At 44.1% G+C, this 15,656-nt stretch overlaps 2 protein-coding genes across 4 annotated transcripts in view; both read right to left on the reverse strand.

Moving 5' to 3' along the window:
• The window catches only part of BRWD1 (bromodomain and WD repeat domain containing 1), a 59,642-nt gene extending 55,975 nt beyond the window's left edge, over positions 1-3,667 (reverse strand). Inside the window, exons 1-4 of the mRNA XM_074144861.1 lie at positions 3,434-3,667; positions 3,179-3,237; positions 2,936-2,965; positions 2,680-2,739 (exon numbers count right to left, since the gene is read on the reverse strand). Coding sequence (XP_074000962.1) covers positions 2,680-2,739; positions 2,936-2,965; positions 3,179-3,237; positions 3,434-3,497 — 213 coding nt within the window. The 5' untranslated portion in view covers positions 3,498-3,667. The remainder of the gene's footprint in view (positions 1-2,679; positions 2,740-2,935; positions 2,966-3,178; positions 3,238-3,433) is intronic.
• Positions 3,668-7,162: 3,495 nt separating this feature from the next.
• HMGN1 (high mobility group nucleosome binding domain 1) lies at positions 7,163-15,600 on the reverse strand. 3 transcript variants are annotated; one of them, XM_074154327.1, is made up of 7 exons: positions 15,382-15,564; positions 14,910-14,942; positions 14,780-14,809; positions 14,583-14,633; positions 14,291-14,423; positions 11,348-11,479; positions 7,881-8,802 (listed from the first exon to the last, which is right to left on the reverse strand). In XM_074154327.1, the coding sequence occupies exons 1-7, from the start codon at positions 15,546-15,548 to the stop codon at positions 8,755-8,757; spliced, it is 594 nt and encodes a 197-aa protein (XP_074010428.1). In that variant the 5' UTR covers positions 15,549-15,564; the 3' UTR covers positions 7,881-8,754. The 3 variants fall into 3 exon arrangements, with proteins under 3 accessions (XP_074010517.1, XP_074010428.1, XP_074010604.1); XM_074154416.1 differs by lacking the exon at positions 14,291-14,423 and having other exon boundaries at positions 7,163-8,802; positions 15,382-15,600; XM_074154503.1 differs by lacking the exons at positions 14,291-14,423; positions 14,780-14,809 and having other exon boundaries at positions 15,382-15,584.
• Positions 15,601-15,656: the final 56 nt, after the last annotated feature.

The following is a 15,656-nucleotide window of genomic DNA, read 5'->3' on the forward strand; positions in this document are numbered from 1 at the left end:
TACTACATAGCAGAAGACTGCCCTACTTCCTTAAACCAAAAGGATCAAAACAGTCATCCGTCCATTCAGGAAGGATCCCATGCTATCTACATCTAACAATCTAAAAAAATACACTCCCACACACACTCAGATGTCTCAGTCAAGAGCAGCTGTGCGTGGTTTTTAAGTATCTTTTCCCCCTCTTCTTTCTGGGAGTTCAGTGAAAGAAATCCTTATCTAACTATAAAGTTAATCACAATAATGCTGAAGTTAAATATGCACAGTAGAGTTTACACAGACTCAAATAAACCAAACCATCAGAATCATAAATTTAAACTATTGGGGAGATCTGAATCAGCAGGCACAAACAGCCCCATGCTTACTCCGCTCTCTGATCTGGCCAGGCAAAAACCAGTTAGACCCAGAAGCCACACTGCCACTTCAGCAGCCAGACTATTCCCAGCCAATACAGTCAGGAGAGGCAGAGGGCCACACCAACACAGGTATGTGGCCTCTGGCCCACGTAGCTCAGAACACAGGCAGAACTAACTCGTGCTTACAATGCTATTCCCTGAGCCTACTGACTGAATTTAGACGAAGTCCTAACAAGGCTGATCTCATCACCAGAACAGTGGGAATAAAAATACCACATGCTGTCACCTAAGGTCTGTTCAACAAAAAGTTGCCCAAATGCACAGTAAGTATTGAGAACATACAATTTAAGCCACAGCCGAATACTTGGTTTAATAATAAAAATCCACATAATGTATGAAGTTTGCGGGGGTACAGGTTGCATTCCTGAGGGGGAGGGAAGGTGGTAGTATCAGTAAAATAGTTAACATTACAACACAGCCAAATATATGCAAGCAAATCAGCTCATCAGATCCTTAAGGTTGATTATGAGAAACATATTTGGTAGCCAAAGATTACAAAATGGACTTTTTCATAATTTATCAATTTTGCCTCTTGAATTGGTACAGAGCAGCACCAGCCACAACATTCAGGAAAGAAAGCTCAGCATACTTTATGCCAAGTATCATAAACCATTTTGTTCGTGTGCCATCATCAGGAAGTATATATTCCAAATAAAATCCCTAATAGAAGCATGCATACAAAACCTTGCAATTAATTTCCTTTTTAAGGTTTTACTCAGATTTTGGATGGAACAGTTATTTTAAAGTCTTGCTCCAACTCCATGATGAACAGAGAGGAAAAGAAATAATTGCACCACACGACTGCATTTGCCTGTGGTCTCTGAAAATTCCAAGTGAGACCAATGGGACAACAAGAGGTTCCCAAAGCCCCTCAAAAGGAGAAACTAAAACCTTCAGAAGATTAATTTGGATATTCTGAAATACTATTACCCTGTGTAGAGACTTCTTCTAAATTGTGTAGGAAAAAGCTGCAGAAGCAGCACATATTAGAAGAATTAATCTGACAACTGTATACGCATAATAAATATAGTTAAAAAAACTGCTGAAGTCAGAAGGATCTGCACATGGCATCTCCCAATACCACCACTTTTTTTGTCAGAAGAACTGGGGTCAAAAAAACCCCAACCAACCAAAAAACTCCAAACAATCCTTTTTGAACTTAATACTACTTTCCTGTTTGCTAAATTCAAGTCAGAGCTTGAAAGTATTCCTGTTTAGCAAGACTAGGATTTTTAGCGACTTAAAGCATTAATTTAAAATCTCATTTGCTCAACTGACCACACTGACAAGAAATGGAATCCAGTTTATCACTTTAAGCAGCACTTAAATAATTAAGAAAATGTTTCAAACAAAATTTCATTCCCTCTCTATGCAAATATGATTCTGAGATCTTCAAGTGATACACAAGGACAAGGAGATTTAACTATAACAATACACAAACTGATGGCTAAGGGAGAAGCCAGTCAATTAATCTGGAATGACTGAATCTTTGGGGGAGAAGGGGAAGCGAGAATAAACATCTCTTTAAAGAAAACAAGATCAGCTAAAATAAAACAGGATAAAACCACACTGGGTATGCACTGCCATACCACCACTTCACAAGATTCAACTGCCAAATATACTTTGCCATTTAAGAAGCAGTAAAATAAAACACCTACAGAAAGACATCTTTCCATTCTGAAACGGATATAAGTTAAAACATTTAGAGCAAACAACATCAGTCATAGAAGGCATAAAGTACATGCTGTTGAGAAATCACTCATATCTTTCTAATATTTAGAAACAAAGCTATGACCAGTGAGGAGCCAGAGATAAAGAGCATACTCATAGGCACCAGAACTGCCAACCCTTGATTTCTGAACAGCGATTTCATTTCCTAATCTGTTGAAAGGGACCGATGAAGGAAGCCAACCAGAAAATAAATACCGTCAAATCAAAACGCGTTTAACAAACTTGCTCGTTAAACTCTGAAATGAAACCTTGCTTCAGATTGGTTCTTCCCTATATGTAGGCAGTGCCATGTACCAATGCACAACGCCAAGCTCCACCTCTGCTATGTAAACAATATCCTCAATTTAAAACACCACTTGTGTTTTTGTTAGTCTAATGTAAAGAAATTAAAGGCTCTTTCCAAAATAACTCCAATGTCTTAACAGAACTGGAATGAAAATGTAAGGTAAAGCTTTGGGCCTACTTTTAAAGGTAAAGGGTCTAACATCAATGTTATCATCCTAATTAAAAGTTTTAAAGAAAAAAAAAGTCTCACCAATTCTTCGTAACTTCTATAATGCTCATTTCCTTGCCAATCCAACCTTTTAGGAAGCAACTAAATGGAGGGAAAAAAAAAACAAACAAAAACACAAAAAACTCAGTGGTTAGAGAAAGGAGGAATAGATCGCATCCAAAACAACGTGTGCTGAGGGGAAAAAGTTGAGACAGTAGAGTGGAAGAAACTTCAATGACTTGTAAAGGAAACTTTTGACTACAGCGCGAGAGATGATTTCATCAGAGCCCACACAGACCTGGTGCTGTTCCAGCTCCTGCACCAGCACCTGCAGAGAAAAGGGAAAAAAATACAGAGTTAGGGACGAGCAAAGCCTCCGGCTTCTCAAGCGGCTGCTGCCGCAAAAGGGCTCGGGAGGGGGAGGGGGAGCGGGGGGTTGACCGGCTGTTCACACCTCCCCTTCAATCCTCTTTGCGGCAGCGAATGGCCGAGGGGTGCGAGCCGGTGCGCCCAGGTGAGCGTGCGGCGCCCCGGTACTCACCTTCAGCGCTCTCCTGCAGGGCCCGGTGGTCAGGAACCGAGCTATGAGGAAGTAGAGCTCTGCAAGAGACACGGGGAGAGACGGGGGGGGGGATGAGTCCGGGGCTGGCTGGGGCGAGGGGGGGTGGAGGGAGGGGAGTCCCTGGGGTGACTGTAATTCATCACCGCGGTCAGGAAGATGGCGGCAGGGAGCGGCGGCGGCACCGGCGGTAGCTCTCGCCCTGGCCCGCGGCCGCTCGCGCCCCGGCGGTTTTACCTGATTCAATGAGCGGCAGGGACACGCCGCCGCCGGAGTTGGAAGAGGCCGGGGGCTCAGCCATGGCGGCCCTAGCCCAGCAGCCGCCGCTCGCTTGCTTGCTCCCTCCCTCCCTCGCTTTCTCTTCTCTCGGCACAATCGCTGCTGGCGGCGGCCGTTGCTGCCCGGGCAGGGATTAGGGGCTCAGGCAGCGGCTGGGGCGGGCAGGGCCCGGCTCGGCATAGCCCTGTCAGCGCCGCCCCTCCCCCACCGCCAACCGCCAGCCAACCGCCCCCCCCCCTTTCCCCTCCTCTCCCTCCCTCCGCGCGCGGGAGCGAGCCGCCTCCGCCCCCCGTCGGGCTCGCGCTCCGGCTCTCCTCCCCTCCCCCGCGTTGGCGCAGCCTCGGCGCCGCCACCACCGCCGCTGACGCTGCCGAGCGACAGGTCGCAGCACCGCCGCTGCCACCTGCGCCGGGCACGCCCCGGAGGGCGGAGGGGGTGTGGGAAAAGTAGTCCCTGTAGCGGGCACGCGGGGACCGGCGGGCGGTGGGGTGAGGTGGTGAGCGTGTGGCCGCGGAAGATACACGGGGTCGGGGTGGGGGGTGGGGAGGAGGGCGGCGGGGAGGGCGGAGGAGGTGTCCGGTGGGGAAACGCGAGGCCCCGGCGCGGAAGGATTGCGTGCGGCAGGCGAGTAGGTGACGGAGAGCGGGTGGGTGGGGCCGCTCGCTGAGGTGGGGGAGGCATCAGCGGGGCGCGCGGCGGTTGCCGTTGAGGGGCGGGAGCGCGCGGGGCCGTCGGCAAGGCGCCGAGAAGCACCCGCAGCTGGCGGCAGTCGCCCAAGGGCCCAGTGACGCGGCTTCTGCCCCGGCCCGGCCAGCCGTCCCTTGCCTTTCGCGGCCCGGCCCCGTCAGGCCGGGACCGGTGGGGACCAGCCACAGCCCGCCGCCACACGACGAGAGCCCGTGGCGGGGCCGGGGGAAGGACGAAAAAAAGAGGGCACCGGGTGCTGCGGGGCCCAGACTTTCGTCTCGAAGCCTCGCACGTTGCCCGGCGTGCCCGGGGCCGCTGGAGGGCTGACGGAGATCTGAAACAGCTCGGGCGGCAGCGCGTGTGTTTGCAAACAGTGCATCACCTAATACAGCGTTTCTACACAGTAGTCGTTGTCTCTTGGTTCCTGTTGCCACTTCAGGCGGATCTCCTGACCCCTCAGACCGATGGGTCACCTTCTGTGCCACCGAGGCTCCCCGGGTGTGATGCTCGGGGCACCTCGGCCACCCTAAACCTCGTTTTAAGGAGTGGTGGCGTTTCCCCACCCCTGTGGAGGAAGGCAGCACTTTTCTGGCATCACCTTCCCAAAACCAGCAGCTTTGCCCCAGTGCCCCATGCTTCCTCTCTGCAAACAGGTGCCAGCGCTAATTCCACCCCACCCTGGCTTTGGGAGCCTCTTTATGGGGGATTTTATTTTGGGGTTTTTTTTCCCCCTTACAGTTGTTTCTCACTTCTGCCCAGTGTGGATTCTAATGTGAACGTAGCAATGCTGTATTTTAAATCTGAGCTGTTCTTTCTTTTTCCATTCTCTACCTGTGGCAGCTTGGTACAGGTTTTTAGAACCTTTGAAGTAAAATATTTTTACATATCATTGTAGAAATGCATGTGTACTTTATTAATCTCGCTACCTCAGATGTGCTTTCAGCTTTTGACAAAGAGCTTTTGTAGACCTGAAGCGCAGGCCCAGCAGCATGCAGCTTCCCCGGACTGCTGCCTCTGCTTCCCACTCCACTCCACCTCCTTGCCTGGTTAGTGCTCCTGCATCATCACAGTTTAGGTACAGGAAAAAACAAAAATAGGTAACCTGTCCATTAAAAACTTCTCTTTAAGAGAGATACATGGTTTTCCGCTTCCTGTGTTTGTTGCAAAGCTTCAGCCGCATCATTCTTAAAGGCCACTTTTGTTCCTCTAGATTTCAATGCCAAGCAAATCAGCGTTCATTAGCTAAACATGGATGCACTTGAGCGTCCTCACTGTGTTCGTGTTTTAGAGAGCTGTCATTAAGTCGACACTAGAAAATTAATTCCAGAATGGTGCAGCATGAACATGTACGGACCAGCACTCTCTTAACCAGAACAACTAGTAGCAGCATACAACTATGATTGAGTAACTTCAAAGAAACATGTTCTCTTCACATTGTATTTTGAACCAGATGGTTCTCCGTTATGTATGTGTTCTGTAGCGCTGTATGCAAATCTGCATTAGAGTTCACTCTATTCTTTAGTTGCACAGAGCTGGTACTGTACAGGAAAGAAGCACTTTTTCTGAAGCACAGAAATTTTTGTCAGACAAATTTAAATACCTTCTGCTCCAATTCTCCACAGGCAGAATTGACAGCTAATGCCAATTTATAGAATTCCTCATTTTCTCAGTAGCCAAAGTGGTGTTTTCTTCCACGTTGGCATTTCGTCCTGCATGGAGAAGGGCAATAGTATCTATCTACTGCAGAATCAATCAAAATTCATAGTTGATTCACCTACACCTATTTCCTAGGCATACTTTATGTAACTAGGAAGGACTATTTCATTCCTTACCGCATCAAGTGGGCTGCACTGCTCAAAACAGATCTAGGGCTCATGTGCTCTTGGTGCAACCACCTCTGTCCTTTCCTTCTGCCAGCACGAAAATTCCTCTCTCCTGCTTGAGAGAAGCTGTCACCGATTTGCCCTTGCCAAGTCCTTTCACTTCCATAATAAAGTAAAAAAAAAAAAACAACTTTTTGTCTCCAAGAGTAAATATTAGGGAGCAGTTACAATAAACTGAACAGTAGATAACAGATGTTAGAAAAAAGACACTGAAAGTCATCAGGATCTCAAGATCAGAAACCCAGAATGCATGAGAAGCAGGTATTCAGTAAAAGGAGATGAGAGGTTATTTTGGGGTATTTTCCTGCAAGTTTATTAGTCATTTAAACTGGTGGTTTTGACTTGCTAAAAGTAGAAAATAAAGACCGTCATGTAGCTATGTCACCCTACTACTTAATTAAATGATCAAATAAGGTGGGGGAGTTGGGAGGAAGGCAAGGGGGTTCAAAAAAGTGGCAGAAATTTACAGTGTTGGAATATCCAAGAACTTGAAACCAAAGCCACTGCCCAGATGAGGTGCGCTCTGCTAGAAACACAGCTGTGGTGGAAACGGGCCAGAAGGTCCAGTGCTGGAGGACATCCTATAGATCAGCTGAAGAAAAAGTTAAGCATCGCTTAAGTACTGAAGAAGTAAAAATGGTGAAACGCTTTCTGAAATGATAGCATTGTTTAAGAAAATAAGTTAGAGGTGAAACTAAAGTGGTTTTTAGAAATAACTGTACGACAATTTGAAAAAGGCTCCGAAAACGCACAGGAAGGAGATACTGTGTTTGCAGGTGTTACTTAAGAGCATAAACAAGTTCTCTGTCAAGGGGAAAAAAGAAAAAGAAATGAACGAACGTTACTTTTTGATCTTGATCCCTCCCAAGACAAGGTTGACAGTTGTCTGACTGGCATCAAATAAGACTGGCAAGATAAAACCATGCTAGTACCTGCTGCGATTCAGCAAAATAATGTGAAATAGGAGAAGGGAAGGGGGGGAAACAATCACAAAACAACTCTGCACTCTATGGGAGAACTGAAATAATGCTGAGTACAGATTCGATTTTTTTTTTATTTTGAGGTTAACTAATATATACTTAATATGCCCCCTTCTGATGAAAGGCTGTTAACTCTTCAGCAAGACGGATTTAATATTCTCAAATACAGCACGGAAAATCGGGACAGTTTTGTTCTACAGGAATTAGCTCTCCACACAGCTGTGTTTTATTTGAAACAAGGCTCTGTCACCCTACAGCCTTACCCAGCGGGCACATGTGCTCACAGGACAGTAAGCTCACCCAACAGGTCATCAGCAGCACCAAGAGGGAAGCTTCCTCTTGTGCTTCCCTCCCTGCTCCTGCCCAGGCTGTTCCCCATCCCATCCTCTGTGATGGGTTCCACAACATGCATCCAGCTACCTGGGAAAGTTCACAGCCAAGGTTCGTTTTTCCCCAAACATCTGAAGCTTTATTGATTTTAAGGTTGGATTTGGGGAAAATCCAATACGGTTCCAACACAACAGTCAACACTATCTGGTCAGTTAACATTCAGGAGGACTGCTTTGTGCATCTTCCTTAAAGCAGTTATTTACACGAGTGCATATGCAAACTCCTAGATGCCAAACAGATGAAAACATGTGATGCTAATTATTGACTTTTTTTTTTCTTAAGGTTAACAAAAGCAGCACAAACCTGTCAGCTTTCAAACTGGAAGTCCTTATTAAGACTGCAACTACTGTGTTCTACTTGCTACTCCCTGCATTACCACCTCTCTCTTGGAAAGTAAGTTTTTAAACAATATTAAAAACATGGTTAAGAATTAAAAACTACACCACTTAGATTGTGAGCCGTCATAGTCAATGCAGGAGCTACAAAAACATCCTTTCATAATCAAGTTTTATTTGGCTTTTGTTTGGTGATCACAAACACTATAAACAATTTTACAATTGTTTTTATTCACACATTTTTTTTAAATCTAAAAACTAGAATTGTTTTTTTTTCCTAAGACCATTTCAAATATTTTTCATTTGATCTCTGCAGACAAGCTGTCCTTTAAAGGCAGATGTGAAGTTCCAGTATCTTGAATACTGACTAACAAGTTAACGCCTGCCAAGCAGAAACTTTTGTTTAGTCAGTATTTAAAGATATAATAAAAGCTTCCAATCTTTCGCATCACAGCTACAAAGTTGTTGGAAAAAATAAAGCTGCAACTACCAAAAATAACTTTGTCACAGATACACATCACTCAGCAAGAAAACCAACACTAGGGAGCAGTTTTATTAGATAAGCAATTCTACTGATGGTACAACCATAGATGAAGATAAATAACTAAAAATGTTAAGACATTCTCAACATATCATTATGAATTCCAAAGTCGGATCTGTGTTATGCTTCATTTAGCAGGATAGAAAAAACTGTCCCTCACAGTCTATGGAACGTGAAGCCTAATCAAGGCTTCAAAGCCCTCTCCTTAATGTAACATGCCATTAATTTCTGGTTTCATAGAAAACAGACAACCAGTACATGATTTTACCACTTTAAAAAAGCATTTACACTTATCTAAATATGTAAAAAAATGGGTTGGGTTGGGATTCTCTCCTTTTTAAAAATGTGTTCTCTAGAACTACTAAAAAACTTGCATTTACAAAATAGTTGATAAAAAATATTCCTCTGAATTGTACAAGAAGAAAGGTATAAGGACCACCAATTAAAGACTTGGTACCAGATGTTACTCAGACTTAGCTTCTTTCTCTACTGCTGCATCAGATGCTGGGGTCTGAAAAGAGAGAGAAAAAACCAGAACACTTCAATGCAGACAGTTTATAAGTGACTCAGCCTCTTAGTTTGTAGTATTTTTAATGCACAAGGTAGCTAACTTGACATACAGAACAACCATGACTTGTTTCTACATACCATGCTTTACGGTCTTAATAAACTGGTGTCATGATCTGCTTATTTCTCTTGCATAATGACCTACTAAAACCAAGCTGTCTTGAAAAGGCTTCTATCTCCTCAGATGCATCCATATAAATTTCAGAATGCTGCTGTTGTTCCTCCTCAATACACACTGCAAAGGATTTTATTTTTTTTTTTTTTTAAGAACAAAGCCCATTGCAATAACTACTGCCTTTATGACAGGAAAAGGGGGCTTTTTAACGTACTAAGTTAAAATCCCTCCATATAGGGTGTTTAGAAAAGACACTATAGATACATTTAATGTATTGGAAGTTTAGTGCAGCATTGCTAACACATTCTGAAATCTTACCATGTTTTAAAGTAACTAAGACTTAGAAACACTACCGCATTATGATAAAGAATTTTGTAAAAATACATTCAGTGAAACTGAAATGTAGCAGCAGAGCTGTACCTTTTTCAAGTCAAGTCTCTATATGCTGCACCTTAACTTCAGAACAAGTTCATACAAACTTAATTGATTAAAATCACAACTCCATTTAGGTTGGAAAACTCCCTGCATTTGCAGTGTAGGTTAAAACAAGGACTGTAGCCTATGTATTAACATAAAAATTGTCCTTAATTATTCTAAAGCTTTGCAGCAGCACCAGCCAAAGAGATTGTTTAATGACAGCAGTACTCAAACAGGAACCCCAACACCCATTCAGTCTTTACTGCCACCTGGGGGAAGCTTTTGAAGGATGAAATGGGGAAGCCATTTCCACTCGCAGGCATTAAGTCTCTGTGAGTGTTACCAGAAGTCATCACTGGCCTTTCATCAGATTGTGGATCAACGATAGCGTCGCTGACAATACTGCCCTTACTGAAAACATTAGCGTCCAACAGGGCAGACGATACCTCGGCCTCTTCTAGACTTAGGTGTGATATTAAACCCACAATTTCGGCTGGTGTGACCAACATGAGACCAGAATGAAGATGTGCCCCAGAAGTCACCATCCATTCCTTGTAAATTTACATCATCTCTGCACTAGTGTACTAAATAGACCCCAGTTGAGAAATATTGCCAAAATATTGCTGAAATACTACATGCACAAAATTAAAAGACCAAATTACACGATAAAAAGTTAAGAAACTTAAAGAAAGTTAAGCCAACTAAAGAATTCCTAGTTATAGCACAACTTTTTCACAAAGATCACAATGTAAGCTTGCAAATGAAAAACTGTTACTCTAAAGTAAGTTCTCTTGTACACTCAAGTACCATTCTGTACCTTCCTCAACCACCAAAACCCATCATCCACCTAAAAAACAAGTACTTTTTCCCCCTACTCAAAGATCTATCTGCACACTGATACATCAGTGTGACAGAATTCAGATAGACTTTTTTTCTATCTTAAAAAAATTACTTTTCAATGCAACAACCAGAAAGAAAGCATGAATCACATTTAAATTAAAAAAATCATCTATCTCATCAGCAAACTCCACCGAACTAATTAAAATGAGTGAGGCATTCAATATTGCAGAAACCTGAGACTAATTCTGGGCCTGCTACCACATGAAGACTTGTGTTTTATCCAGTTGCTAACAGCTGCCCTAGTAAGAAGCACTGCTTCTCCCTACAGATCTTGTCCTAAATTTAAAATTAAATTATGCCCACATTCCAGAAAAAGAATACTGTGTGGAGGATGTTAGATGATCAGCGACTCCAAAAACTTCATCAACATGGCCATTTTAGCACAGCACTACAGCCAAGACTGATTTAGCACTTTCATTTCTTCAGCAACAACAACTATTAGTAGTTCTTGCACTTTCTCTTCCACCCCTGCACCACCCTGTTCCTTCTACCAGCAGTGTCTGTATCTATGACTCCTCTAAATGTTATGTCAACTTTGGTTAAAGCATTTCAATTTTGGATTGTAAGCGAAAACTGTTTCCAGTCCCACGAAAATCAGCATTGCATGTACCAGAAAAAATTTTTGTAGCAAGAAGCAGCCTCTCTTCCAGTAACAGCAAAGGCAGACTAAAACCCAAACTAAACCCTCCAAAGCCTTACACCCCGCCCCCCCCCCCCCACAGAGCAATATCCCCTCTGTATACCCTGTATTATTTTCCCCAAGACCTACCCGCAGGAAAAACAGCCCCTCTCTTACGTATCTTATCCTGTATTGGAACTTCAGTCAAATTTTCACCTTTTTCTTTAATTTCAGGGACTCTTATCACATCACTGCAACTCTTTTTGGCACAACTAGAATTTTCCAGGTGTATCTACTAATGTTTCACTAGCCTACATCTTTCTTTTGGCAGAAATAGATACTATTATAAGAACTGCTTATGTTTCTGATAGATGTTTGGATAGTCCAGTACAATAAGTTATCCAGCTGCTTTGCCCCAAAGAGTACAGACAACTTTACCTCCTCACTTTTAGCTTCCCCATTTTCTGCAGGCACGTTGTCCTTTGTCTGTTCTTGGTTTGTCTCTTCTGTCTGTTTTCCTTTAGGCCCCTTCTTCCCCTTTGATTGAGCTTTCTTGTCCTCAGACTTACCCTACAATGAAATACAATGAAATTAATCTCCAGTAAGTAAACCTATGACCTACAAGGTAAACTTTGAAAATAATTAAAACCACACAAGATGGACTTGCTAAATAGGAAGAGCTGCTACCAACAACCAATGAGCTAATACATAATTTAACTGCCAAAAAAGTTTTCCAAACTATACACAGATAGATATTTTTAGATATTCACAGTTTTAGATATTCAGTGAAATGAATCAAACTGGCTGAGAAGATAAATAGATTCTAGTAGTTAGAGCAATTTGTAATATATGATTTAACCTTGTGGCGCATAAAAACAATAGCCATGTTGTCCTTCTATTTTCTAAATAGGACAAGGACAAAACACTTCAAACTCTCTTTTTTCTCTTACATTGACAGGTGGGAGTTTCAGTAACTATAACCTAAATAAACAAATCACACAGAAGTATCATTTTCAGTCCTCCTTTACTAGTACCTCAGTCACATCCTCTGTACCCACATGACTGTTGTTAAGTGGGTAGGGAAAAAGTATTTGAGAACTACTTTCATATAAATATGTAACACATCCTCCCAGGCATTCCTTATAGGAACCAAATGCTACAAAGTTTGCCTGTCCTCCAGCTGATCCCCCTACTTAGAAAATATTTTATATTTCTATCAATTCAGAATTACATAAATGCACTGGTTTTGACACCATCTTGTCAAACATTACTTAATCATACTAACAAAAATTTTCACTAAGTGACAAAGTATAACACTTTTTCTGGGTAAGTACAATGTGAGTAAGTGACAAGAGAATATAAAGCATTTATACCTTTAAGCAGAAGACCACTACACCGATATGCCTTAAAATGTGTCTAATCTCATTTAAAAAATGTTGTGTGCATTTCATAAGTATGCTCTTCAAATTATGTCCTAATTTTTTATCTCTGACCTAAATTCACTCCAAATAATAAAGTTCTCATTTTTGCATATTTTGAGTACTGTAGAAATGTGTATCTCAGATTACTATTAGAAACCATTTGGTCAGAAGTACTCCATACTATCTTCACTCCAAGCATTCATTCTTGCTTACAAAAAACATGCAACTTCCTTACTTCACACATGCAACTTTTAAAATAGCTACCTGAATACATTTCATATTCTACACAAGCACTCATGTAAAATATTGTCTGCATGAAAATACATTTGTCAGCTAATTGCAACTATTGAGCAGAAGTTCTAAGAGTTTTACACCACTGGATACAAACATGCAGTAAGTTACATTCCATATAAAAGAGATAAAAGGTTAAATTTTTTTTTTTTTTTTAAAATCAATGCTGAAGCATCTTATCTCAGGTAACTAAGTTGTCAATGTCCACAAAACTTTAGAAATTCTTTACTCCTTTTTTTAGAAAAGGCAATTTTTTAAATCCTCAAAAGCAGAAAGAAAGAAAACAGTTGAAAAATGCTAATGGAAAAAAAAGAAAAAAGAAAAAAAGAGTCCCTTAAAAAAATTATGAAGGCTAAACTCAGTATTCCAAATTCAGGTTAACAGACAACTTCAGAATACTTAGACTTCTGTGTTTCAATTGTCAAAAGTGTATTTTTCTACAGTAATATTTAATTTAAAAAAAAACACCAAGTAACTCCATAATGAGCAAACTTCTCCCAACCAGAAAAAATACTGTCAGAAAAGTTTCAAAGTTGATGCAAAGAAGCATCTTTTGATTTATCGATACAGCATAAAGATTACACTTAAAAAAAAAAATTTAAAACTATCGTTTGACTACTATGAACAGTGAAATATTTCTGCAACCCATTTAAAGAAAGTCCAGAGATAGCTAAAATGAGAAATTACTGAAGCTGGAGAAGTAAAACGCAATCAGAACAAAAGAGAATTTACAATAACAAGAAGAAAGTTTCCAACTGACAAAAGATTTTAGGGACAACATGAGTTTTAGAACAAAGAGGATCAAATGTAAAACAAGCTATATGTTTATTTGAATTGCCAATGGTAATAGCGATTAAAAAAAAAAAAAAGGCTGTTCACATATTCACATTACAGCAGCAGTCCATAGTGGCCTCCTGCAAGGTGTTCTACTTAATAGTCTAAGATGATAATTGTTTGCCATGTACTTGGTTTATATGAACATGTTCCCACCTATTAACTGTGGAAATATTTCTTCCTAGAAGTAAAATAGTTATAGGCAGCAGGTCAGTCATATCATGCATATCAGTCAGCATCAACTAAGGGCATTAAGACTTAGATGCACCACACAAAGACAATGGAAAAAAAGAGAAACAGAACTGAAGTAAAACCAGAAAGCTTCCCCAAATTCTTTAGGCTTACAACTTCGAGAACAGGAATGCACTGATATTCAAACTATTAGAACGAAGGTGGATTACTGGTAAATAACCGTTCAGGATTAATAAAATGAAAACACCAGGAACTCTGCAAAGCAGAGCTCTCTATTAGTGCCTCTGAAATGCTTTTAATCCATATATTAAAAAGCTTATAATCACAAAGGTAACACTTAACAACACATATCGTAACAAGCCAACAAATACACAGGCTGTTTTACTTCTCTGGGGAAACAAGGGATTTTACGTTTCAGTTATTGGCACAGCGAGGATTATACTGAAAAACTGGCAGATCATACTAAACCACTCTTACTTACACATACACACCTGAAAGCTAGACTAAATGGCTGGAAACTCAGATCTTCTCCAGTGGCTGCCTAAATACTTCAAATATTTTTTCGCCTGTCCTAACACACTGCTTTAAGTCGTGAGCGTATTTTATCCCCCTTTTGTTAGTGATGAAATACAATCCTACATACAGTTGCTTTGACATCCAAGTAGCTCTGCTTCTGTACCAAGCTACGATCCAACGCCCACGGATCCGTGCCCACGTTTCCAGGCAATACTTTTGAGCGTTTAACAAGGACGTACTCAAACGGTGGTGGGATGCACCTGGAGATACGGGCAGAAGCACCCGAAAACGATACTTCGGCTGAATGAGCCTTCCCACAAGGAACAGGTGAAGATGATTAAAAACGAGCAGACGCCGCGACATGGGATGCCATGTCACCGGGCACATCCACCACCTCCTCTCCCCCCACCGACTCTCACCTTTGCCGCCAACTTTTTTGGCTTCGGCTCTGCTTTGGCAGGAACGGGTTTCTGAGGAGAAAGAACAAGTCAAAGAGACGGTCAGCCCTCGGTTATCCCCGGTTCGGCACAAGGAGGCACACACACACACACACACACACACACACCCCCGCCCCCCAGCCCGGCAGGGGACCGCCCCCCTTCGCCGCCCTACTCACAGCCGACAGCCGCGCCGATCGCCTCTTCGGCTACAGACGAGGGGAAAGAGAGAGAGAAACGGGGTGAGCGGCCGGGCCGGGCCGGGCCGAGCCGAGCCCCCTCCGCTCCCCCCCGACTCCGGTCACCTACCTCCTGAGGGGCCTCCCCGTCCGCCACCGCCACCTGCCAACACAAACCGGCCGCGTCAGGCGGCGCAGGCGCCTGAGGGGGAGAGGGGGGGGCGCCGGGCCGGGCGGGCACACGACGACGACGACGCTCGCCCGCCCGCCCCCCCCCCCCCCCAACCCGCCCCTTCCCGCCGCCGCCGCTTTCGGATTTCCAGCCGCGGCGAGCCCCCGCCGAACCTTCCAGACACCACCCTCCCCACCACCACCTCTCCACAGCGGGGCCCCCCTCAGGGGGGTAGGGGACGGGCTGGGTGAGGGGAAGGCGCCGGCCCCCTTTCAGCGCCGCACCGGTGCCCGCGGAGCGGCCTCTTCCCTCCCGAGCCCGGCGGCGGTCAGCCCGCCCTCCCCCCCCGCCCCTGCGGCGCGGCGGCCGCCCCCGAGCAGCGCGGTTCACCCGCGGGCAGCTCCGCTCGCTCCCCCAAGCCCCACTTCACCTTTCTCTTCGGCATGGCCAGGCTGCGCGGCGGCGCCTCCCGCCCGCAAACCCCGGAGCTGTTGCTGTTGCGGCGGCTCCTCCCGCCCGGCTGCTGGGTGCCTCACGGCCGGGCGCTGCGGCTGCCAGCCAGCCTCGCCGCGCAGGGAAACCGCCCCCCCGCCTCATCCATCCCAGCAGCGCCAGCGGCACCGCAACAGGATCCAGCCGGATTGGCGGGGGGGAGGGGGGAGCGCTCCCCGCCCGCCCCCGGGGCGCCTCCGCGGGGGCGGCCGT

This window comes from Numenius arquata, chromosome 1, assembly GCF_964106895.1.
Source record: "Numenius arquata chromosome 1, bNumArq3.hap1.1, whole genome shotgun sequence".
NCBI lineage: Eukaryota > Metazoa > Chordata > Aves > Charadriiformes > Scolopacidae > Numenius > Numenius arquata.

What these genes read in the sequence shown, in the direction of transcription:
- HMGN1 (XM_074154327.1), bottom strand. Translation starts at nt 15,548, where the DNA reads ATGAGGCGGGGGGGCGGTTTCCCTGCGCGGCGAGGCTGGCTGGCAGCC. An exon ending in CAAAAAAGTTGGCGGCAAAG is followed by an intron (nt 14,424 to 14,582) that starts GTGAGAGTCGGT and finishes CCGTATCTCCAG; the next exon opens with GTGCATCCCACCACCGTTTG. An exon ending in GGGAAGCTAAAAGTGAGGAG is followed by an intron (nt 8,803 to 11,347) that starts GTAAAGTTGTCT and finishes CTCTCTTTTCAG; the next exon opens with ACCCCAGCATCTGATGCAGC.